Source organism: Pristiophorus japonicus, chromosome 8 (assembly GCF_044704955.1).
Source record: "Pristiophorus japonicus isolate sPriJap1 chromosome 8, sPriJap1.hap1, whole genome shotgun sequence".
Classification (NCBI taxonomy): Eukaryota; Metazoa; Chordata; class Chondrichthyes; family Pristiophoridae; genus Pristiophorus; species Pristiophorus japonicus.
Window position 1 is genome coordinate 131,460,943 of NC_091984.1, and position 22,784 is coordinate 131,483,726.

The following is a 22,784-nucleotide window of genomic DNA, read 5'->3' on the forward strand; positions in this document are numbered from 1 at the left end:
GACCACTAGGTGATGAACTTGTGGGAGACACTCATGACCTAGTCCTTCAGATATTAAAGGGGAAGCTCCACCCACTTCCATCACTTGAGTGCTATGACATAAAGGACAGGTCACAGACTGATCTTCTCTCAAGCATGGGCCATGTGTGCATTTATACTGTATAATAAGGACGTATCGGGCGGGGGGGGGTTCCTTTCGGACCGGGATAGGAGCAGCACCGGTGGGGAGGTGGGCTTTCGGCCCGGGATAGCAGCGGCATCGATTTTCCGTTTCCAGCCCAGCCTCAGCCCTTGGTCAGTTTCCGTTCCCGGCCTCAGCCCTTCAGAGCGTCCCTCATTACTCTGGCAGCATCAGTTTTTGGCACAGGCCTTAAGCTCCATCCAGAGAGCTTAAAGCCAATGTGCGCCGTGCCAAATTCAATGTTAATTCCGGCGAAACTCTGAACTTTTTTTTCTGGCGCAGTCGGGCCACAAAAAAAATATCCCATACCTCTTCAACTGCACCAAAAATCGCCCATGTGGAAAATCGAGGCCTTTGCATGAGTGAAGGCTTGCATGCTCCTGGGTTGGGAATGCAACACCCTATAATGACCCTTCTACAACAGTTCCACCAAGCATAATGTAGATGTGGTGCATTGACCAGCACAAGTAGCAACAGAGGAGGCACTGCATGTGTGCACACACACAAAAACATGCACTGACATGGGCATTTAACCGAGTAAAACATCTCAAGGCACTTAACAGGAGCGATATCAATAAAAAAACATTTTTTGACACCAGGCCACAGAAGGAGATATTGGGACAGATGACCAAAAGCTCGATCATAGAGGTAGGTTTTACGGAGCATCTTAAAGGAGGAGAGAGAGATAGTGGGGCACAAAGGTTTAGGGAGGGAATCCCAGAGCTTAGGGTCAAGGCAGCTGAATGGTGGAGCGATGAAAACTGGGGATGCGCAAGAGGCCAGAATTGGAGGAGTGCGGATATCTCGGAGGCTTGTCGGACTGGAGGACACTATAGAGATAGGGAGGGGCAAGGTCAAGAAAGGGTTTGAAAACAAGGATGATAATTTTAAAATTGAGGCATTGTCGGAGCGGGAGCCAATGTAGGTCAGTGAGCATAGGGGTGATGGGTGAGCAGGACTTGGAGTGAGTTAAGATACGGGCGGCAGAGTTTTGGATGAGCTCAAGTTTATGGAGGGTGGAAGTTGGGAGGATGGCCATGTGTGCATTGGAATAATCCAGTCTAGAGGTAACAAAGGCATGGATGAGGGTTCCAGCAGCAGATGAGCTGAGGCAGGGTCGGACTCGAGCGATGTTATGGAAATGAAAGTAGGCAGTCATGGTGTTGTAGCGGATATGTGGTCGGAAACTCATCTTGGGGTCAAACACAACACCAAGATTGCAAACAGACTTGCTCAACTTAGGACAGTAACCAGGGATAGAAATGGTGTTCAGGGAGTTGGTGGAGATATTAAGATAGGGTTGGTCAAAGATGTCGGTTTTAAGGAGCATCTCAAAGGAGGAGCGAGAGATAGAGAGGTGGAGAGGTTTGGGAAGGGCAGTTCAGACCTTCAGGCCTCTACCAACCTTCAGTCAGTGTGTTCCAGAGCCCACCACCCTCTGAATGAAAAAAATTCTCCTCAAATCCCCTCTAATCCTCCTGCCAATTACTTTAAAACCATGGCCCCTGGTTATGGAACCCATCCGCTAAGGGGAAATAGGTGCTTCCTATCCACTAACAGTGCCAGTGGCTCTGCTACCAAGGACAATCCTTGGTACCTCCAGAGGACAACCCTTGGTAACTTCCAGAGAACAATCCTTGGTATCTCCAGAGGACATCCCTTGGTACCTCCAGAGGACATCCCTTGCTATCTCCAGAGGACATCCCTTGCTACCTCCAGAGGACATCACTTGGTACCTCCAGAGAACACCTCTTGGTACCGTCCAAAGGACAATCCTTGATGCCTCCAGAGAACATCCCTTGGTACCTCCAGTTGCAGCAGCACTATCCAATTTACAGTAGGATCTCCATTTTAGAATAAGCATATTATCCTACTTACTTTCTGGAGTTCTTGTCGTTATCGCTGTGGACATAATAGCCGGGGATGCATTTGTATCTGCAGGCAGAGCCGACATCATGAGCTCCTTGTTGGCACCTTGGCACCAGCAGCTTGGCATTGGCCACCGGCGGTGGCATGGGGCACTCCACCTTGCAGTAGGCATCGGGGAACGACCACAGGCCGTCTTCCATACACATCAGGGAGTGGTTTTCTCCTAAAGACAAAAGCCAGGAATAAAGCAGCGGTTTCTCCGTGTTCTTTACTCTGTCTGACAGCGTAATGTTCTTTGTGACAACTGTGACAGCTTCAAGCATCAGAATTACGCGCGTCCATTAAAGACGTGATGAATGCCAATGGTGATGTTTAAAATACACTCAGAGTTTTATTTTAGGTATAAATTGTTGGCAACTCTGAGCAATTTAAAAGGTTATGACAACATCATATTTTACAAACGTTAAGCCCTCGAAACACAAAGAATTCCAAATTTGAACCACATGTTCGGAAAGTTCCCAGTATTATTTAATTGATCAATCAGAGGACGATCCTGATGAACGGTGACATTGTTTTGAGCAGTGGTTTGGCACAATCTGACTCTTGAACAATCTCCCAACTGAGTTAACACAGCCGCTGCCGAATCATCTCACAAGTCACATCAGTTGAGCACAGCTCTGTATTAAAAGTACATTTTGCTGCTGAGAGACGCACATGATCGCTACGTGTACAGGTGACTGCCATTCAGAGTGTGTGTGTATGCAACGCACTGCAGGACCTCGCTGCGGAGCCTTAACTGCACCGGTTAAATCATCGCCTCCCGTTCAGACGACGTGGTTTGACAAACGGAGATCCTCACTCCCAACAGTGAGCCTGTAAATCGGACTCTCACAGGAAAGGGCTGTGCTGTTATCCTGGGGGACATGGTCTGACGATGGAGGATCGCACTCCGACTCAGAGCTTTAGTATTTTAGCAGTGGAGTACCGCATCTTATACAGGGAGTGAGCACGTCCAACAATGAAGTACCGCACCCTACACAGAGAGTGGGCATTTCCAACAATGGATTACTGCAACAACAACTTGTATTTATATAGCGCCTTTAACGTAGTAAAACATCCCAAGGCGCTTCACAGGAGTGTTATAAGACAAAAATTTGACACTGAGCCACATAAGAGATTACGGTAGATGAGAGGTGGGTTTTTAAATGCGTCTTAAAAGAGGAAAGAGAGGTAAAGAGAAGTAGAGAGGCGGAGAGGTTTAGGGAGGGAGTTCCAGAGCTTGGGGCCCAGGCAACTGAAGGCACGGCCACCAATGGTTGAGCGACTGTAATCAGGGATGCTCATGAGGACAGAATTGAGGAGTGCAGACATCTCGGAGGGTTGTGGGGCTGGAGGAGATTACAGAGATAGGGAGAGGCAAGGCCATGGAGGTATTTGTAAACAAGTATGAGAATTTTCGAATCGAGGTGTTGCATAACCGGGAGCCAATGTAGGTCAGCGAGTACAGGGGTAATGGGTGAGCGGGATTTGATGCGAGTTAGGACATGGGCTGCCGAGTTTTGGATTACCTCAAGTTTACGTAGGGTAGAATGTGGGAGGCCAGCCAGGAGTGCATTGGAGTAGTCAAGTCTAGAGGTAACAAAGGCATGGATGAGGGTTTCAGCAGCAGATGAGCTAAGGCAGGAGCGGAGATGAGCGATGTTATGGAGTTGGAAACAGGCGGTTTTAGCTATGCCGCGGATATGTGATCTGAAGCTCATTTCAGGGCCAAATATAACACCAAGGTTGCGAACAGTCTGGTTCAGCCGCAGACAGATGTTAGGGAGAGGGTTGGAGTCAATGGCTCGGGAACGGAGTTTGTGGTGGGGACCGAAAACAATGGCTTTGGTTTTCCCAATATTTAATTGGAGGACATTTCTGCTCATCCAGAACTGGATGTCGGACAAGTAATCTGACACTTTAGAAACCGTGAAAGGGTCGAGAGAAGTGGTGGTGAGGTAGAGCTGGGTGTTACCAGTGTACACATGGAAACTGCCGCTGTGTTTTCAGATGATGTCGCCAAAGGGCAGCATATAGATGAGAAATAAGAGAGGGCCAAGGATAGATCCTTGGGAGATACCAGAGGTAACGATGTGGGAGCGGGAAGAGAAGCCATTGCAGGTGATTCTCTGTCTACGATTAGATAGATAAGAATGGAACCAGACGAGTGCAGTCCCACCCAGCTGGACGATGGTGGAAAGGCGTTGGAGGAGGATGGAGTGTCAAAGGCTGCAGACAGGTCGAGAAGGACGAGGAGGGAACTTTACCTTTGTCACAATCACAAAGGATGTAATTTGTGACTTTGATGAGAGTCGTTTCGGTAGAGTTGCAGGGCGGAACCCAGATTGAAGGGATTCAAACATGGAGTTCTGGGAAAGATGGGCATGGATTTGGGAGGCGACAACACGTTCAAGGACTTTGGAGAGGAATGGGAGGTTGGAGAAGGGTGGTAGCTTGCAAGCACAGTGGGGTCGAGTTGTTTTTTGAGGCGAGGGTGAGGATGGCAGATTTGAGGGACAGGGGGGACAGTACCTAAGGACAGAGAACCATTAACAATGTCGGCTAACATGGGAGCTAGAAAAGGAAGTTGGGTTGTCAGCAGTTTGGTGGGAATAGGGTCAAGAGAGCAGGAAATGGGACTCATGGACAAGATGAGCATGGGGAGGTCAAGAGGGGTGATCAGAGAGAAACTGGAGAAAGATGCGAGCTCAGGGCTAGGGCAAGGGGGATCCTCAGAGGAAATTTGGCCTGGTGGGCTGGGGAAGGAAGGGAAGTGGCAGAGGCAGCTGATTGGATGGTCTCAATCTTTCTGACAAAGAAGTCCATGAGCTTCTCACACTTATTGAAGGTGAGTGTGGTGGGGACAGGGGAGTGAGGTTTAACGGGACGGTTAGCAGTACAGAATAGTAGCCGGGAGTTATCTTTGAATTCCAGCATGATTCTGGAATAGTGAGCAGTTTTGGCAGACAAGATTAGGACCCGATAATGTTTTATTTGGTCCAGCCAGATCTGGTGGTGAATGGCTAAACCGTTGTCCGCCATATCCATTCAAGTCTACGCCCCTTGGACTTGAGGGACCGAAGATGAGGACTGTATCGGGGGAACGGCCAGGGTGAGAGAGAGTAATGGTTTTAATAGGGACTAGGGCATCAAAGGTTGTGGTGAGGATGTGGTTGAGCAGATCAGTGGCTGCAGAAATGTCATGGTGAATTCATAAGTGCAGTTGTAAGAGAGTTTGGAGAGAGCTTTTTCCAGGGGCGAACGCAGAAGGAAGTAGGGTTGGGTTGGGGAAGGTAGATGTGGTTGGAGAGCGATATGAGGAAGTGGTCAGAGATGGCCTTATCTGCAAGTGACACGATGGGAATAGTGAATCCAGAAGAGATGGCAAGGTCAAGGGGGTGGTCGTGAATATGGGTTAGGGAGTTCACACGGAGGGAGAGATTCAGAGAGGCTAGTGAACTCAGAGGAGAGAGCGCATGATGAATTGAGATGGAGATTGAAATCACTGAAGATGAGAAGTCGCTGGGTGCAGAGGCTGAGGGAGGAAAGCGGTGAAGATATTTCAGTGATAACATTTTGATCGTATTTGGGCGGGCGGAAGAGATTGAGAATTTTAAATGAGAGGTGAGAGGGGTGGAATAAGGTGAGATGCTCAAAGGAGGAGAAAGTGCTGGAGGAGTAGAGGAACAGACCAAGGTGTGATTTGCTGATGAGAGTCACACCGTCACCACGGCGGTCTGAGCGGGGCAAGAGGTGGAAGGTTAGCCAGACAGGGAGGCTTCATTTAAGGATAAGGTGCCATCGCCCCTCAGCCGCATCCTATATGGAGAGTCAGCAATTCCAGCAGTGGGGAAAACGTCTGCTCATTCAGAACTGGATGTCGGACACACAGCATGACAATTTGGAGACCGTGGAGGGGTCAAGAGAAGTGATGGTGAGATAGAGCTGCGTGTCATCAGCGTACATGTGGAAACTCATGCTGTGTTTCAGAAGATGTCACCAAGGAGCAGCACATAGATGAGAAATAGGAAGGGGCCAAGATAATGATGTAGGGGCGAGAAGAGAAGCCATTGCAGGTGACAAGGGCAACTAGGGATGGTCAATAAATGTCAGCCTTGCCAGCGATATCCACATCCTGAGAATGAATAAATGAAAACAAAATGTATTTTAAACCCATGCCACCAAAGGAGTTGGGTACTGCAGAGCCAAAGGCCAAGTAGAGAGAGTTCAGCATAGAAAACCGGGAGGAGGAATCTGGTAAATCCCAGCTTAATGCAAGTGTTGCATATGTGTTTGCTAAATGTCAGTAATATAAATGTTACATTCATTGCAGTGACTTCCTGTAAATAACACAGTTTTATTGTCGGTTGATGTACATCTGTCCTTCATCATGACCTTGGACCAACACTAGTTACGCCACAGCTAGAGTACTGCGTGCAGTTCTGGTCACTGCTTTACAGGAGAGATGTGATTGCACTAGAAAGGGTGCAGAGGAGATTTACGAGAATGTTACCAGGACTGGAAAACTTTAGCTATGAGGAAAGATTGGATAGGCTGTCATTGGGAAAATGTTGGAGTCCATTATTAAAGAAGCAGTTACAGGACATTTGGAAAAGCAAAATTCGGTCGGGCAGAGTCAGCATGGATTTATGAAGGGGAAGTTAAGCTTGCACAGATGTTAGGCTAACTGGTCTATAGTTTCCTGCTTTTTGTCTGTCTCCTTTTTTAAACAGGGGCGTTACATTTGCAGTTTTCCAATGCTGCGACCTGCCCAGAATCCAGGGAATTTTGGTAAATTACAACCAATGCATCCACAATCCCTGCCGTTACTTCTATGCCTTCGTCGACAGGATCCTCTTTGAGTGTAGTTATTCAGCCATCTTTCAAAGACAATCAAACGATGACACAGCTTATATTTTTATAGTAGTTAAGCTCTTAATTGCGGTAGAAAATAACAAATAATTGTCAACTCCTATAGCAAACTAAATGATGAGTTTCTATGTTATTTATTCTTTGAGGATGTAACGGAAAGGGTGAATAAAGGGGAACCAGTGGATATGGTGTATTTGGATTTCCAAAAGGCATTTGACAAGGTGCCACATAAAAGGTAACTGCACAAGATAAAAGTTCATGGGATTAGGGGTAATATATTAGCATGGATAGAGGATTGGCTAACAAACAGAAAATAGAGTGTAGGGATAAATGGTTCATTCTCGGGTTGGCAATCAGTAACGAGTGGGCTGCCGCAGGGATCAGTGCTGGGGCCCTAACTATTTACAATCTATATTAACGACTTGGAGGAAGGGATCGAGTGTAATGTAGCCAAGTTTGCTGATGATACAAAGATGGGAGGAAAAGCAATGTGTGAGGAGGACACAAAATCTGCAAAAGGACATAGACAGGCTAAGTGAGTGCGCAAAAATTTGACAGATGGAGTATAATATTGGAAAGTGTGAGGTCATGCACTTTGGCAGAAAAAAAATCAAAGAGCAAGTTATTATTTAAATGGAGAAAGATTACAAAGTGCTACAGTACAGCGGGACCTGGGGGTACTTGTGCATGAAATACAAAAGGTTAGTATGCAGGTACAGCAAGCGATCAGGAAGGCCAATGGAATCTTGGCCTTTATTGCAAAGGGGATGGAGTATAAAAACAGGGAAGTCTTGCTACAGCTATACAAGGTATTGGTGAGGCCACCTGGAATACTGCATGCAGTTTTAGTTTTGATATTTAAGAAAATATATACTTGCTTTGGAGGCAGTTCAGAGAAGGTCCACGAGGTTGATTCCAGAGATGAGGGGGTTGACTTATGAGGAAGGGTTGAGTAGGTTGGGCCTCTACTCAATGGAATGAGAGGTGATCTTGTCGAAACGTATAAAATTATGAGAGGGCTTGACAAGGTGGATGCAGAGAGAATGTTTCCACTGATAGGGGAGACTAGAACTAGAGGGCATAATCTTAGAATAAGGGGCCGTCCATTTAAAACTGAGACGAGGAGAAATTTCTTCTCTGAGGTTGTGAATATGTGGAATTCACTGCCTCAGAGAACTGTGGAAGCTGGGACATTGAATTAAGACAGAAATAGACAGTTTCTTAAATGATGAGGGAATAAGGGGTTATGGAGAGTGGGCATGGAAGTGGACCTGTGTCCATGATTGGATCAGCCATGATCGTATTAAATGGCAAAGCAGGGTCGAGGGGCCTTATGGCCTACTTCTGCTCCTAATTCTTATGTTCTTATGAACTAATCTAAAACAAAGGTTGTCTGTTCATTACCTCAAGCATGAAACATACCTAGATAACAGGGCAAGTAAAAACTCTCTGCTCTATGGAGAACAATCCCAGCTTCTTTAGTCTCTTCACATAACTGAAGTCCCTCATCTTTGGTATAATTTTGGTAAGCTGCATCAGCTGTGACTCAGTGGGTAGTGCTCTCGCCTCTGAGTCAGAAGTTGGTGGGTTCAAGTCCCACTCCAGGAACTTGAGCACATAAATCTAGGCTGCCACTCCAGTGCAGTGCTGAGGGAGTGCTGCACTGTCGAGGTACCGTCTTTCAGATTAGATGTTAAATTGAGGCCCCGCCTGCTCTCTCAAGTGGATGTAAAAAATCCAATGGCAGTATTTCAAAAAAGAGCAGGGGAGTTATCCCCGGTGTTGTGGCCAATATTTATCCCTCAATCAACATAACAAAAAACCAGATTATCTGGTCATTGCTGTTTGTGGGAGCTTGCTTGTGCAAAAATTGACTGTCATGTATCCTACATTACAGCTTGATTACACTCCCAAAAAGTACTTAATTGGCTTTAAAACGCTTTGGGATGTCCGGTGGTTTTGAAAGGTGCTATATAAATCCAAGTCTTGGTTTTAAACCTTCTCCAACCACATGACATTTTTTCCTGAAGTGTGATGCCCAGAACTGAACACAATGCTCCAGCTGAGGGCAAACCAGTGATTTATAAAGGTTTAACATAACGTTCTTGGCTTAGTTAGGACTTCTTCATAAGATCCATCATGTTGATTATGAATTCAAATAATTCACATCAATGCTCTTCCATTCACATCAAACTGTCTCCAGTCAAAAAAATCAGATGGAAATTGGCTGCATGTGTTATCATCATAGGCAGTCCCTTGAATCGAGGATGACTTGCTTCCACATTAAAAAGTTCACAGGTATTTCAATGATGGACCTAAAATTCCAGGTCCGAACTAAATCTTGAAGGGTGGAAGATGCCTGTGCGTGGATTTTTTTTAACGTGTGGTGACCGTTGCAAACCAGCCACCACACAGGCTTGACAGAGCTAGGTCTTGGACAAGTAGCAAGGATTAACCAAGGCGACTGGAGACCTGCTCTGCTGCACGGACCTGGTGCGCACACATATCGCAAGTGTACTGAGTGTCTGATCATTCTCAGTCAGTAACATAGAAACATAGAAAACAGGTGCAGGAGTAGGTCATTTGGCCTTTCGATCCTGCACCACCGTTCAATATGATCATGGCTGATCATGCATCTTCAGGACCCCATTCCTGCTTTCTCTCCATACCCCTTGAACCCTTTAGGCGTAAGGGCCACATCTAACTCCCCTTTGAATATATCTAACGAACTGGCCTCAACAACTTTCTGTGGTAGAGAATTCCACAGGTTTACAATTCTCTGAGTGAAGGAGTTTCTCCTCATCTCGGCTTACCCCTTATCCTTACCCAGTACAGTTGGACAAAGCCACATCCTAAGCTGCAGTACCAGTGGGGTAGACCATGCGTGAGCAGCAAAGTCTGCCTGTCAACAACCTCTTCCAAGGGCGTGTGAAGCTGTAATGAAAGTAGAGGCGGTATGGCACTGTCATGGTTATGTTACTGGACTCGTAATCTAGAGGCCTGGGCTAATAATCCAGAGATCTAATCCCACCAGTTTCAGAACTTGAATTCAGTTAAAAATATCTGGAAATAAAAGACTGGTATCATTAAAAGTTGTCGTTTTATCAAGAGCCGAACCAGTTCACTACTCATCTTGGGGAAGGAAGCCTGCTGTCCTTATCCGGTCTGGCCGATATCTGACTCCAATCCCACACCAATGTGGCTGACTCTTAACTGCGCTATAAATTGGCCCAGCCACTTAGTTATCTCAAACCTCTACAAAGAATTGCAGCAGATCAAGAAGGTGGTTCACCACAACCTTCATAGGATAATTGGGATGGGCAATAAATGCCAGCATCCCGAGAATTTAATTTTTTTCATTCTAGGTTAACATTTGAGACCAGTAAGCTTTGTCAGAAGTGCCGTCTTTTGGTTGAAATGTTAAATCAAGATCCCGTCTGCCATTCTGAAGTGGGTGCTTAAGATCTATATCCGATAAGAACGAGGAGCTCTTCCGGTGTCCTGGCCTATATGTATACCTCAAGCAACACTAGCAAAATAGAATGACTACTTTTATGTCATTTTATGCCATTTGTGAGATTTTGCTATGTGCAAATTGGCTGCTCCATTTCATAGAATCATAGAAATTAATTTCGGCCCATCGTGTCAGCGTTGGCCAACAAAGAGCTATCCAGCCTAATTACACTTTCCAGCTCTTGGTCCATAGCTCTGTAGGTTACGGCACTTCAAGTGCACATCCAAGTACTTTTTAAATGTGATGAGGGTTTCTGCCTCTACCACCCTTTCAGGCAGTGAGTTCCAGACACGCAACGCCCTCTGGGTGAAGAAATTTCCCCTCAAATCCCCTCTAAACCTCCTACCAATTACTTTAAATCTATCCCCCTGATTGTTGACAGTGACTACACTTCAAAAGCAGTTAATTTTCTGTGAAGCACTTTCAAACAACCTGAAGATGTGAGAGGTATGATGTAAACGCAAGTTCTCTTCTCCCTGTCCCAATCCCCTGCACATCTTCTGCCATAAAACTCTTCCCTTGACTTGCTTTTCATTCGCCATGAAGTGTTAGTTATGCCTTAAATTTGTTCTACTTCTCCACACCACCACAGAAACATGCACAGATCCCAAATGCAACCACATAGTATAATGTGGAATTATATCAGGTCAGACAGGGTCCCAAGATCTAATTTGCATCTTACTTAAATCGAAAATAAAAACATTAATAACAATTACACTTCTGTAGTACTCAAGTACAGCAAGAAGCCTCACAGCACTTCTGGATGACTAGGATGATATAAAGTGAACCAGATAGTCTGTGATCTTTATTTGATCCAGCAAGTCCAATGTTCCTAATAATACTGCTTTGGATGGGAGCAAAAAAAACGTTGTACTGTCCCATACATGCAAATCTGGAAAACTCACAAAAACTTGTGAACTTCAAAAAAGCTGACAAGTGAAAATACAACATACAACTGCAAATTAGTCCTGAACAAAGCCCTGCGACCAAGGTTGTTGTTTCAAGGAGACGGAACAAGTTTAATTCCCGTTTATTGTAGAATTTTTACCGCTGTATTGGGATCTATATAAATTTCAGATTTTATTTTGCCTCGCTAGTGAAAGCCATCCCCAATGGCGCACAATCACTGCCTCCCCTGCACGTGTCTTTGCACAGTTCCATTCACTCAAACCATGAGCAATGCCAGGGGACATAAACTAGTTAAATTAGAATAACTCAACACAATCCAAAATGGGTGGGTCTTGTGAAACAAACATGTAAAATAAAAAAGTGTTGTATTGTATTAAAAGAAAAATGCTATTGAAAAAAAAACTATATTCTGTAACCATGAGGGTAATCTGCACTTTGACCAATTTTGGAATCAAATAATCCAGGAGCTTATTTACAGTACTGTTAATATTTTATCAGCCACATTCACTAAGCTTTCACCTTTAAGATACACAATGTCACGGTTATCTGGAATGCTGGATCTCTCCAATTTCAATCTCAGTTTCCATTTACTTTTGGTGCAATCACACATTTTTGAGCAAATTAATTCATTTTGGCCATTTGTCCTCTGCTTTTTCCATTAAATAACTGCACATTCATTATGCCTAAATACTTATTCACACAAACCTTTATTTGAAGAGTTTTCTCTGAAGAGAAACTGTTTTCACTGGCAGAAAGGTCAGTAACCAGAGGGCACAGATTTAAGGTCATTGGCAAAAGAACTAGAGGTGAGATGAGGAGAATTTTTTTACGCAGCGAGCGGTTAGGATCTGAATGAAAGGGTGGTGGAAGCAGATTCAATAGTAACTTTCAAAAGGGAGTTGGTTAAATACTTGAAGGAGAAACATTTACAGGGCAATGAGGAAAGGTTAGGGGAGTGAGACTAATTGAAGAGCTGGCAGAGACACGACGAGCTGAATAGCCTCCTTCTGTGCGGTATCATTCTGTGATTCTGTCAAGTTGAGGAATACATACTGGCACTGTAATCCATTGCTACACAGATATTCGAAAGCATACATATTCAGCTCAGCACACGGTGTACTTCATGTGACATATCTGCACTTAAAAATCAGACCTCAGTTTCTGTTAGAAATGAAAATGATTTCCCCAACCGTAGCTTTTACACAGATTCATCTTGTCGTACATTTGCTATGTGGTGAATGTTATAAGATCCCGTTTCAAGTTGTCATTTCAGATAATGTTATTTGTGTTGAGGAAAAGCTTGGCCAACTAAAGCACTCCCTGAGTAAACAGAAAGAGAAAACTTAGTAAATAAATCCCAGCTGTTTAGAAAAGTGGCTGCTACAAAATTAAACCCCAAACAAACATTACTTTTTTAATAAATTGGTATTTATATTACCACCCTGATGTTTTACATTTTTCGAATCAATCGACAAAAATGAACAATGGTGTTTTATAGAGTAAAGTTATCATCATAGGCAGTCCCTCGAAATCGAGGAAGACTTGCTTCCACTCTAAAAGTGAGTCCTTAGGTGATTGAACAGTCCAATACAGGAATTACAGTCCCTGTCACAGGTGGGACAGACAATGGTTGAAGGAAAAGGTGGGTGGGACGTCTGGTTTGCCGCACACTCCTTCCGCTGCCTGCGCTTGCTTTCTGCAAGCTCTCGGCGATGAGACTCGAGATGTTCAGCACCCTCCCGGATGCTATTCCTTCACTTAGGGTGGTCTCTGGCCAGGGACTCCCAGGTGTCGATGGGGATGTTGCATTTTATCAAGGAGGCTTTGAGGGTGTCCTTGAAACATTTCCTCTGCCCACCTGGGGCTCGCTTGCCGTGTAGGAGTTCCGAGTAAAGCGCTTGCTTTGGGAGTCTTGTGTCAGGCATGCGAACAATGTGGCCTGCCCAGCGGAGCTGGTTAAGTGTGGTCAGTGCTTCGATGATGGGGATGTTGTCCTGATCGAAGACGCTAATATTGGTGTGTCGGTCCTCCCAGGGAATTTGCAGGATCTTGCAGAGACATAGAGTAAAGTAATACACTATCCACCTACAAACACGACTGTCGATGTCTGTCCAGCAGCAGAGCCAATACACCCCATGCAGAGTCTGCATCTTGAGGTTTACCTTTATACCTGTGCCACGGCTGTGGGAGGATTACTTTATAGCACCTGGTACAGAAGAGGTGTATCGCACAAGGTCTGGTGGAGCGAATTAAAGTCCCAAAAATTGGCGAACATTAAAAGGCTGTGAAGTCACACGAACGGCTGGTGAAAAACCTGACTGCTGCTGCAAATCGCAAGCCGGTATCAACTATACCGTACACGATCCCGGCCTGCAAGACCATCATCAGGCCGGGACCATTAGAGGGAGCAGCATGCAGCGGCAGGTCACTGCAGGGAGCAGTGCGTGCTGCTGCAGGAGGGTGACGGCTGATTGCAGTGCAGGAAAGTACAGCAGGAGCGGCAAAGTCGGTAAGATTTCATCGAGGGATGTGATCGGGGCCCAGGAGAGGTGAGAGTGTGGGGCCCATAAGAGGCGAGGGCTCAGGGGCAGCACGGGCCAGCCCGCGCTGCGATGTGTGTGTACACTAGGTCCGTGCAGCAGAGCTGGTCTCCAGTCGTTTTGGTTAATCCTTGCCACTGGAACAAGACCTAGCTCTGTTAAGCCCGTGTGGTGGTTGGTGTGCAACGGTCACCGCGCATTAAAAAAATCCACGCACAGGCATCTTCCACACTGCAGGATGTAGTTTGGGATCTGGAATATCATTGTGAACTCATCCGTTTTCAGCGTGCAAGCAGGTCATCCTTGTTTCGAGGGACTGCCTATGATGATGACACTATAGGAACAAGAGTCGGCCATTCAGCTCCATGAGCTTGTTCCACCATTTCATTAGATCACAGCTGATCTGGATCTTAACTTCATTTACCCGCCATGCTTCCATACCCCTTAATATCCTTGCCTAGAAAAAAATGATCAATCACTGTTTTGAAATTTTCAACTGACCCGCAGCCTCAACAGCTTTTTAGAGGAAGAGAGTATCACATTTCCACTACCCTTTGTGTGTAGAAATGCTTCCCAGCATTGCTGCTGAACAGCCTAGCTCTAACTTTAGGGTTATTCCCCTCTGTGATGGACTCACCCACCCAAGGAATAGTTTGTCTCCATCTACCCAATCAAATCCTATTAAGCAATTCAATTAGATCATCCCTCAATATTCTATACTCAAGGACTAAAAGGCTGGTCTATGCAACCTGTCCTCATAATTTAACCCATTTTGCCCCGGTATCATTCTGGTCAATCTGCACTGCACCCACTCTAAGGCCAATACATCCTTCCTGAGCTGCGGTGCCCAGAGCTGACGCAGTGCTCCAGGTATAATACAGCTCTGTACAGCTGTATTATAACTTCCGCCTCTTTGTATTCCAGCCCTGTTGAGATAAAGGCCAACATTCTATTGGTCTATTTAATTATTTTTTGTGCCTGTCCAGTAGCTGTTAGTGATTTCTGTACTTGGACCCCTAAACCTCTTTGCTCATCCACAGATCCCAGCTTCTGGCTGTTCAGGATCGACTTGGAAGAAAGGACTGAGTGTAACGTAGCCAAGTTTGCTGATGATACAAAGATGGGTGGAAAAGCAATGTGTGAGGAGGACACAAAAAATCTGCAAAAGGACATAGACAGGCTAAGTGAGTGGGCAAACATTTGGCAGATAGAGTATAATGTCAGAAATTGAGAGGTATGCACTTTGGCAGAAAAAAATCAAAGAGCAAGTTATTATTTAAATGGAGAAAGATTGCAAAGTGCCACAGTACAGCGGGACCTGGGGGTACTTGTGCATGAAACACAAAAGGATAGTTTGCAGGTACAGCAAGTGATCAGGTAGGCCAATGGAATCTTGGCCTTTATTGCAAAGGGGATGGAGTATAAAAGCAGGGAAGTCTTGCTACAGCTACATAGGGTATTGGTGAGGCCACACCTGGAATACTGCGTGCAGTTTTGGTTTCCATATTTACGAAAGGGTGTACTTGCAGTTCAGAGAAGGTGCACTAGGTTGATTTCGGGGATGAGGGGGTTGACTTATGAGGAAAGGTTGAGTAGGTTGGGCCTCTATTCATTGGAATTCAGAAGAATGAGAGATGATCTTATCGAAACGTATAAGATTGTGAGGGGGCTTGACGAGGTGGATGCAGAGAGGATGTTTCCATTGAAGGGGGAGACCAGAACTAGAGGGCACGATCTTAGAATAAGGGGCCACCCATTTAAAACTGAGATGAGGAGAAATTTCTTATCTGAGAGCTGTAAATCTGTGGAATTCGCTGCCTTAGAGCTGTGGAAGCTGGGACATTGAATAAATTTAAGACAGAAATAGACAGTTTCTTAAACGATAAGGGGATAAGGGGTTCTGAGGAGTGGGTGGAGAAGTGGAGCTGAGTCCATGATCAGATCAGCCATGATCTTAATGAATGGTGCAGCAGGCTCGAGGAGCCGTATGGCCTACTCGTGCTCCTATTTCTTATATTCTTATGTTCTTAGGTCCAAAGTGGATGACTTCACACTTTCCTACATTGAACTCCATCTGCCACAGTTTTGCCCACTCACTTAATCCATCAATGTCCCTTTGCAACTTGCTGCTCCCATCTACACCATTTACTGCACCATCTAATGTTGTGCCGTGAATAACTTGGATATACCACTCTAGTCCTTCATCGAAGCCATTTATAAATATGGTGAAAAGCTGCGGCCCCAATACAGATCCCTGGGGGACACCACTAGTCACACCCTGCTGATTGGCTACGTACCCATTATCCCTACTCTCGGTCTCCTACCTCCTAACCCAATTTACTATCCTAACCAATAGGTTGCCTCCATATATATTGCTGTAGCGTGTGACACTACACTGTCAAGAGTTAAAGGGTCCCCGTGTCAGGGGCCCTAGGTTATCCTGTCAATGGGTAAATCAAGCCTTTATTGCAACATTAGCAGAGTCAATCATACACTATATAGGGCTGCATTTTCGGTCTTCTGCCACTCCTGTTAGTGCCCCGGAGGGGCACCAATGGCAGCGGTAAACACTTCCAGGCGGGCAGCCAGCTTCTAGCGCTCTGCCGGCACTTTCGGTGTCGGTTTCGGCGGGGCGCGGAGCATTACCGCCCGGAAGAGGCTAGCCGGTGTGCAACGCCCCTGGTTGCGACACCGGCTGGATTTTTGGCTGCCGCCCGATCGGTAGCATTCCATAGAGTGCCCTGCTGGGACCGCCTGTGAAAACGGGCAGTCCAACCTATACCGGCTGCAGTGAGGGAAGTAATGTCGACCTCAGGTAAGTGTAATTTTTTTTGTCTTTTATTTTTTTGGCGATTTATGTTGTGGTAGCGCGAGTTGTATATTGGGCATTTTTTTTTTCAGATTTTATTTTTCCTCCCCTGGCCTCTCTTACAGCGGTCCCAGGCTGGCTGTTTAGCTCAGGATTTTCCCATGCTCAGCTGGCTGAGCGCCCTAAGAGAGGTGTGTAACGCTTCCCTTAACGCTCCGCCCCACACTCAGGGCCCAGCTGCCCAATTTAGCTGACTGGGGCGCAAACTGTTCCCGGGCGCAAGCTTTACCGCCCCGTCGCCATTACCGCCCCAAAATGAGCAGAACCGAAAATCCAGCCCCAGAAGTGTTCAAGCAACAATGAACAGAATCAAGGTGGCATTACCCGGTCTGAGTCTCTGGACAGCAGTGCAACATGGTAAGTCTTGCCCAAATCTGCTGTGTTTTGTTCTGTTCACGCTCTTTCATTTACACCCCTTTCCTTCTGGCTCTGTTGTAAACGCATGCTCATGCATCAGCCAAAACTCAGCATACACAGCCCGATGGGGTCCAATCTGTCCAGCTTCAAACAGCTATAAAGCCCACTGACTCCCACAGCTACCTGGACTACACTTCCTCCCACCCGCTTCCTGTAAGGACTCTATTCCATTCTCCCAGTTTCTCCATCTCCATCGCATCTGCTCCGACGATGCCACCTTCCATACCAGTACTTCCAATATGTCTTCCTTTTTCCTCAACCGAGGACTTCCCTCTACCATGGTTAACATGGCCTTCAACTGTGTCCGTTCCATTTCCCGCAAATCTGCTCTCACCCCTTTCCCTCCCTCTCAGAACCAGGATAGGGTTCCCCTTGTCCTCAGCTTCCATCCCACCAGCCTCCACATTCAATGGATCATCCTTCACCATTTCCGTCACCTCCAGCATGATCCTACCACCAAACACATCTTCCCCTCTCCTCCCCTCTCAGCATTCCGAAGGGACCACTCCCTCCTCGACATCCTTGGTCCATTCTGCAGTCACCCCCAGCACCCCTCCCCTTCCTACGGCACCTTCCTGTGCAAGCGGCAGGTAATGCAACACTTGCCCTTTTACCTCATCCCTTCCCATTGTCCGGGGCCCCAAATACTCCTTCCAGGTGAAAGAGTGATTTACTTCTACTTCAATTTAATATACTGTATAAGCTGCTCACGATGTGGTCTCCTCTACATTGGTGAGACTAAACGCAGATTGGGTGACCGCTTTGCGGAACACCTCAATTCAGTCCGTAAGTGCGATTCTGAGCTTCCGATCGCCTGTAACTTTAATTCTCCACTCCACTCCCACTCTAACCTCTCTGCCCTCGGCCTCCTACACTAATCCAACGAAGCTCACGTAAGCGTGAGGAACAGCACCTCATCTTTTGATTCGGCACTTTATATCGAGTTCAACAATTTCAGACTAAAATCTTTGCCTTAATTTTTTTCACATGGCAGCTGTTGATGACTCTGCCATTCCTATTTACATCCCTTCTAGACCCATCTTTTGTTTCTTTACTTGTCCCATTACCATCTACTTTTGCTTTGTACAATGATACCTTTTGTCATTTAATCTCTCCTGCCTTTCACCCTATCACAGACTTTCCCTTTTGATCTTTCCTCCTTTCCCCCCTTTCACTGTCTCTGCCCCTGCTTAAAGCCTATTACATCTCTAACTTCTTCCAGTTCTGATGAAAGGCCATTGACCTAAAACATTAACTCTGTTTCTCTCTCCACAGACGCTGCTTGACCCGCTGGGTGTTTGCAGCATCTTCTGCTTCTATTTCAACCAGTCATTACCTGACACATACTACTGTATCCTTGTTTACCTAGAATTAGGTGTGATCTGCCTCGAATCCCATGGCTTTCAAACTAGGATCCCGAGAGACTTTCCAGAGGGTCCTCGCGCAATAATTTGAAAGTTACTTAGCTGGGAAAAGTCACTTCAGCTCTACAGACAATATTGCACATCCTATTTCGGATCTGGTTGACAGAAAAGCCAATTGGAATCAATGGCATGGAAATGGCTACTGAAATGTTCATGGTTAAGTGCTTGCGGTTGCCAAGTGATGTCATCCCCATGGGATGCCTGGCGGGGATTGGTTGTGGCAGTCGGGTGGAGGTGGCCAGCCGGACAGGCAGTGGAGAGAAGTAGGGGTGGGTCAGGCCACTGATCAGCTTCTTTTGGGACCCAATGGGGCGAGAGAAGGTAGCTCAGGGTCGCTGTGGTCAGGCCCCCGTAGGTCATGGCGCTACGGGTCAGCATCACTGAAGAAACAAAGGTGAGTTGGAGCCTGGTAGAGCCGGTACACGATCTCACACCGACATCTTACTGCCATTATACAGGTGAGACCGCACCTGGAGTATTGTGTACAGTTTTGGTCTCCTTACCCAAGGAAGGATATACTTGCCAAAGAAGGAGTGCAACGAAGGTTCACCAGACTGATTCCTGGGATGGGGGGATTGTCCTACGAGGAGAGATTGAGTAGACTAGGCCAATATTCACCAGAGTTTAGAAGAATGAGAGTTAATCCCATTGAAACATACAATATTCTTTCAGGGCTTGACAGGGTAGATGCAGGGAGGATGTTTCCCCTGGCCGGGGAGTCTAGAACCAGAGGTCACAGTCTCAGAATAAGGATTCGGCCATTTAGGACTGAGATGAGGAGAAACTTCTTCACTCAGAGGGTGGTGAATCGTTGGAATTCTCTACCCCAGAGGGCTATGGAGGCTCAGTCTGAGAAGGGGATCAATATATTTTTGAATATTAAGGGAATCAAGGGATATGGGGACAGTGCAGGAAAGTGGAGTTGAGGTAGAAGATCAGCCATGATCTCATTGAGTGGCGGAGCAGGCTCGAGGGGCCGAATGGCCTACTCCTGCTCCTAATTCTTATGATCTTATCTCCTCCTGGGCTGTGGCCCTGTCCCCACAGATACTCTGAAGTGATAGAAATTAGTTATAGTATATTTAAATCTTCCTCGTTAAAAAAACAAAGTACTATTAAAGCAAATCCACAGTGAGAAAACTTCAATTAAACCCAAATTGCAGGTGGGAAAGTATTGCTGCACAATGCATTTTGTAACAATGCACCTTTCATGATTGAAGGCATGACTCCATTATTATAGAATGTTACAGCACAGAAGGAGGCCATTCGGCTCAATGTGCATGCGCTGTGTCTTTGGTAGAGCTATCCAATTAGACCCCATTGCCCTGTAAATGTTTTCCATTTCAAATATTTATTCAATTCCCTTTTGAACATTACTATTGAATCTGCTTTCCCCGCACTTTCAGGCAGTGCCTTCCCGATCACAACAACTCACTGTGTAAAAAAAAAGTTTCCTCACGTCACCTCTGGTTCTTTTGCCAATCAGTACCCAGAATTGGTAATAGAAGAAATGAAAGTGTTGCTACGTTTCCCAACATATATTTGTGAAACATCATTTTTTTCTATGGCAGCAATGAGGACCAAGTACAGGTCCTTAAAAGCAATATTAAAACGTTCTTTACATGCAGCAATTTCTTAATATGAGTATTATATAGTATTACCATTTAGAGGTGGTCTGTGATTACTAATACATTTGAAAAGGGCTCTTCAACCAAAAACGTTTGAGAATCAATGCTCTAATCAACTGTCAAAGCACGCAATTATTTAAGTTGTTAACAGTTAACAAGTTTAAGACCATCAAACAGTGGTTTAAATGAGTTAATGAATTATATTTCAATGGTGTAAAAATGGTGACCATCATATTTAACAGTCTCCAATTTGAGGGAGAAGAACTTCTTAAACATCACTATTATCATTCCTTTAATAAAGCAGCCATTTTATGTCTATCTACTTTCTTATTTAAGTGTTTTAAGAAACCTCCTGCTGAGTACCACCAACTACCCTCCCTCAGCTGATGAATCAGTACTCCTCCATGTTGAACAACACTTGGAAGACGCACTGAGAGTGGCAACAAGACCTGGACATCATTCAGGCTTGGGCTGATAAGTGGCAAGTAACATTCGCACCACACAAGTGCCAGGCAATGACTATCTCTAACAAGTAAGAGTCCAACTACTGACCTTTGACATTCAACGGCATTACCATCGCCGGATCCCCCACCATCAACATCTTGGGGGTCACCATTGACCAGAAACTTAACTGGACCAGCCACATAAATACTGTGGCGACAAGAGCAGGTCAGAGGCTGGGTATTCTGCGGCGAGTGTCTCATCTCCTGACTCCCAAAGCCTTTCCACCATCTACAAGGCACAAGTCAGGAGTGTGATGGAATACTCTCAACTTGCCTGGATGAGTGCAGCTCCAACAATGCTCAAGGAGCTCGACACCATCCAGGACAAAGTAGCCCACTTGATTGGCACCCCATCCATCACGTTCAACATTCACTCCCTCCACCACCGGCGCACTGTGGCTGCAGTGTGTACCGTCTACAAGATGCACTGCAGCAACTCGCCAAGGCTTCTTTGACAGCACCTCTCACATCAGTGACCTCTACCACCTAGAAGGACAAGGGCAGCAAGCGCATGGGAACAGCATCACCTGCAAGTTCCCCTCTCCAAGTCACACACCCTCCTGATGGAAATATATCGCTGTTCCTTCATCGTCACTGGGTCAAAATCCTGGAACTCCCTCCCTAATAGCACTGTGAGAGTACCTTCACCACACGGACTGCAACGGTTCAAGAAGGTGACTCGCCACCACCATCACAATGGCAATTAGGGATGGGCAATAAATGCTGGCCTTGCCAGCGATGCCCACATCCCAGGAACAAATAAAAAGAAAACACCTCTAAGCCAACAGACTAAATGAGCAAAACACCCGGTACCACAATCTGAGTGACAATTAAAGATTGAGATAATTAGCAGAACCTTGGATGCTAGACTGCTATACACTCTCTCCCACCATCAGTGTTTTCCTACTTGTTGGATTTGTCACTCAGCTGCCTCACTATCCTGAAGCATGTATAAGTGTTCTAGGCTATATCTTACAAAGAGTATCTGCTTCTGTCAATATTCAGCACCACCCTGCAGCTTGTACAGTTAGAGCATCTACTTAAGTTAACCTTTGACATCGCAATATTATTCTACGCATTTGTAATGCATCAGTTTAGAGTTTGCCAATTTAGAGATGTTCCTTTAACATCAGTAAGGGCTGTGTTAATGTTGCAATTAGGTAACAGTTTAGATCCAGACTGGACCATGCAATTAGCTTGCAAGACAGAGTCTGTAAGCTTGCAGGAACTGTTAAGTCAGTTGTGGGCAAAATACGGGGCACGGGCCATCTCCGGTCGCTTTCCGACAGTAAGAGGCCTTTTCGGGAGGCTGAATTTCGGCCCCCATATCTCTCTCCATTGAACGGCATCTGCCATCTATCTGCCAACCTTACTAACTTGTCTATGGTCTCCTGCAATCTTCCTCACAGTTTTCCACATCTCCGAATGTAGTATCATTGCAAACTTTGATCCCATTCCCCATGCAGATGTCTGTTATGTCATGGACAAAAAAACAGTCCCAACACAGATCCTTGGATGAGAACTTCTCTGGGTACTAGAAGAGGAAAGATGTGTCGCCGATCACTTTCTCTGGTAAAAGAGTTATGGCATGAGCAGCCACAACTCCACTCTAAACTGGATAGTCAATATGCAGTGCATTCTGGGTATGGACGTCAGCCACTGGGGCCCAGAATCACGGAACGGATCTTTTTAAGATCGGGCTGGGAGAATCGCTTTTGCGAATTATTAATTTTAATGAAATATTACTCTGTATTTTCCTTGGCTGCAGTTCAGGTCTGTCTCTGGCCCATGAGAACTAAAAGTGGATATAGGAATATACAGCTCGAGCTTCCGCTTGCGTTCTATTTCTGTCCCGACCAGCGGTCTCCGAGCACAGCCTAGGGACAGGGTGCCCCCTCCCCTCATGGTCCTGTCATTGCCGAGCTCACCAGTGGTCCTGATTCGCCCCTTGGGGAACTACGGATTGCAATAACCCAGCTCTCCCTCCCTCAGGTGCCAAATGGCATGGCCCATAGATGGG

The 22,784-nt window shown here is 45.9% G+C and overlaps 1 protein-coding gene across 1 annotated transcript in view; it reads right to left on the reverse strand.

The window, feature by feature from the left end:
• Positions 1-22,784, reverse strand: part of pappa2 (pappalysin 2) — a 586,487-nt gene that overhangs the window by 154,025 nt on the left and 409,678 nt on the right. The window contains exon 16 of the mRNA XM_070887395.1: positions 2,059-2,272. Coding sequence (XP_070743496.1) covers positions 2,059-2,272 — 214 coding nt within the window. The remainder of the gene's footprint in view (positions 1-2,058; positions 2,273-22,784) is intronic.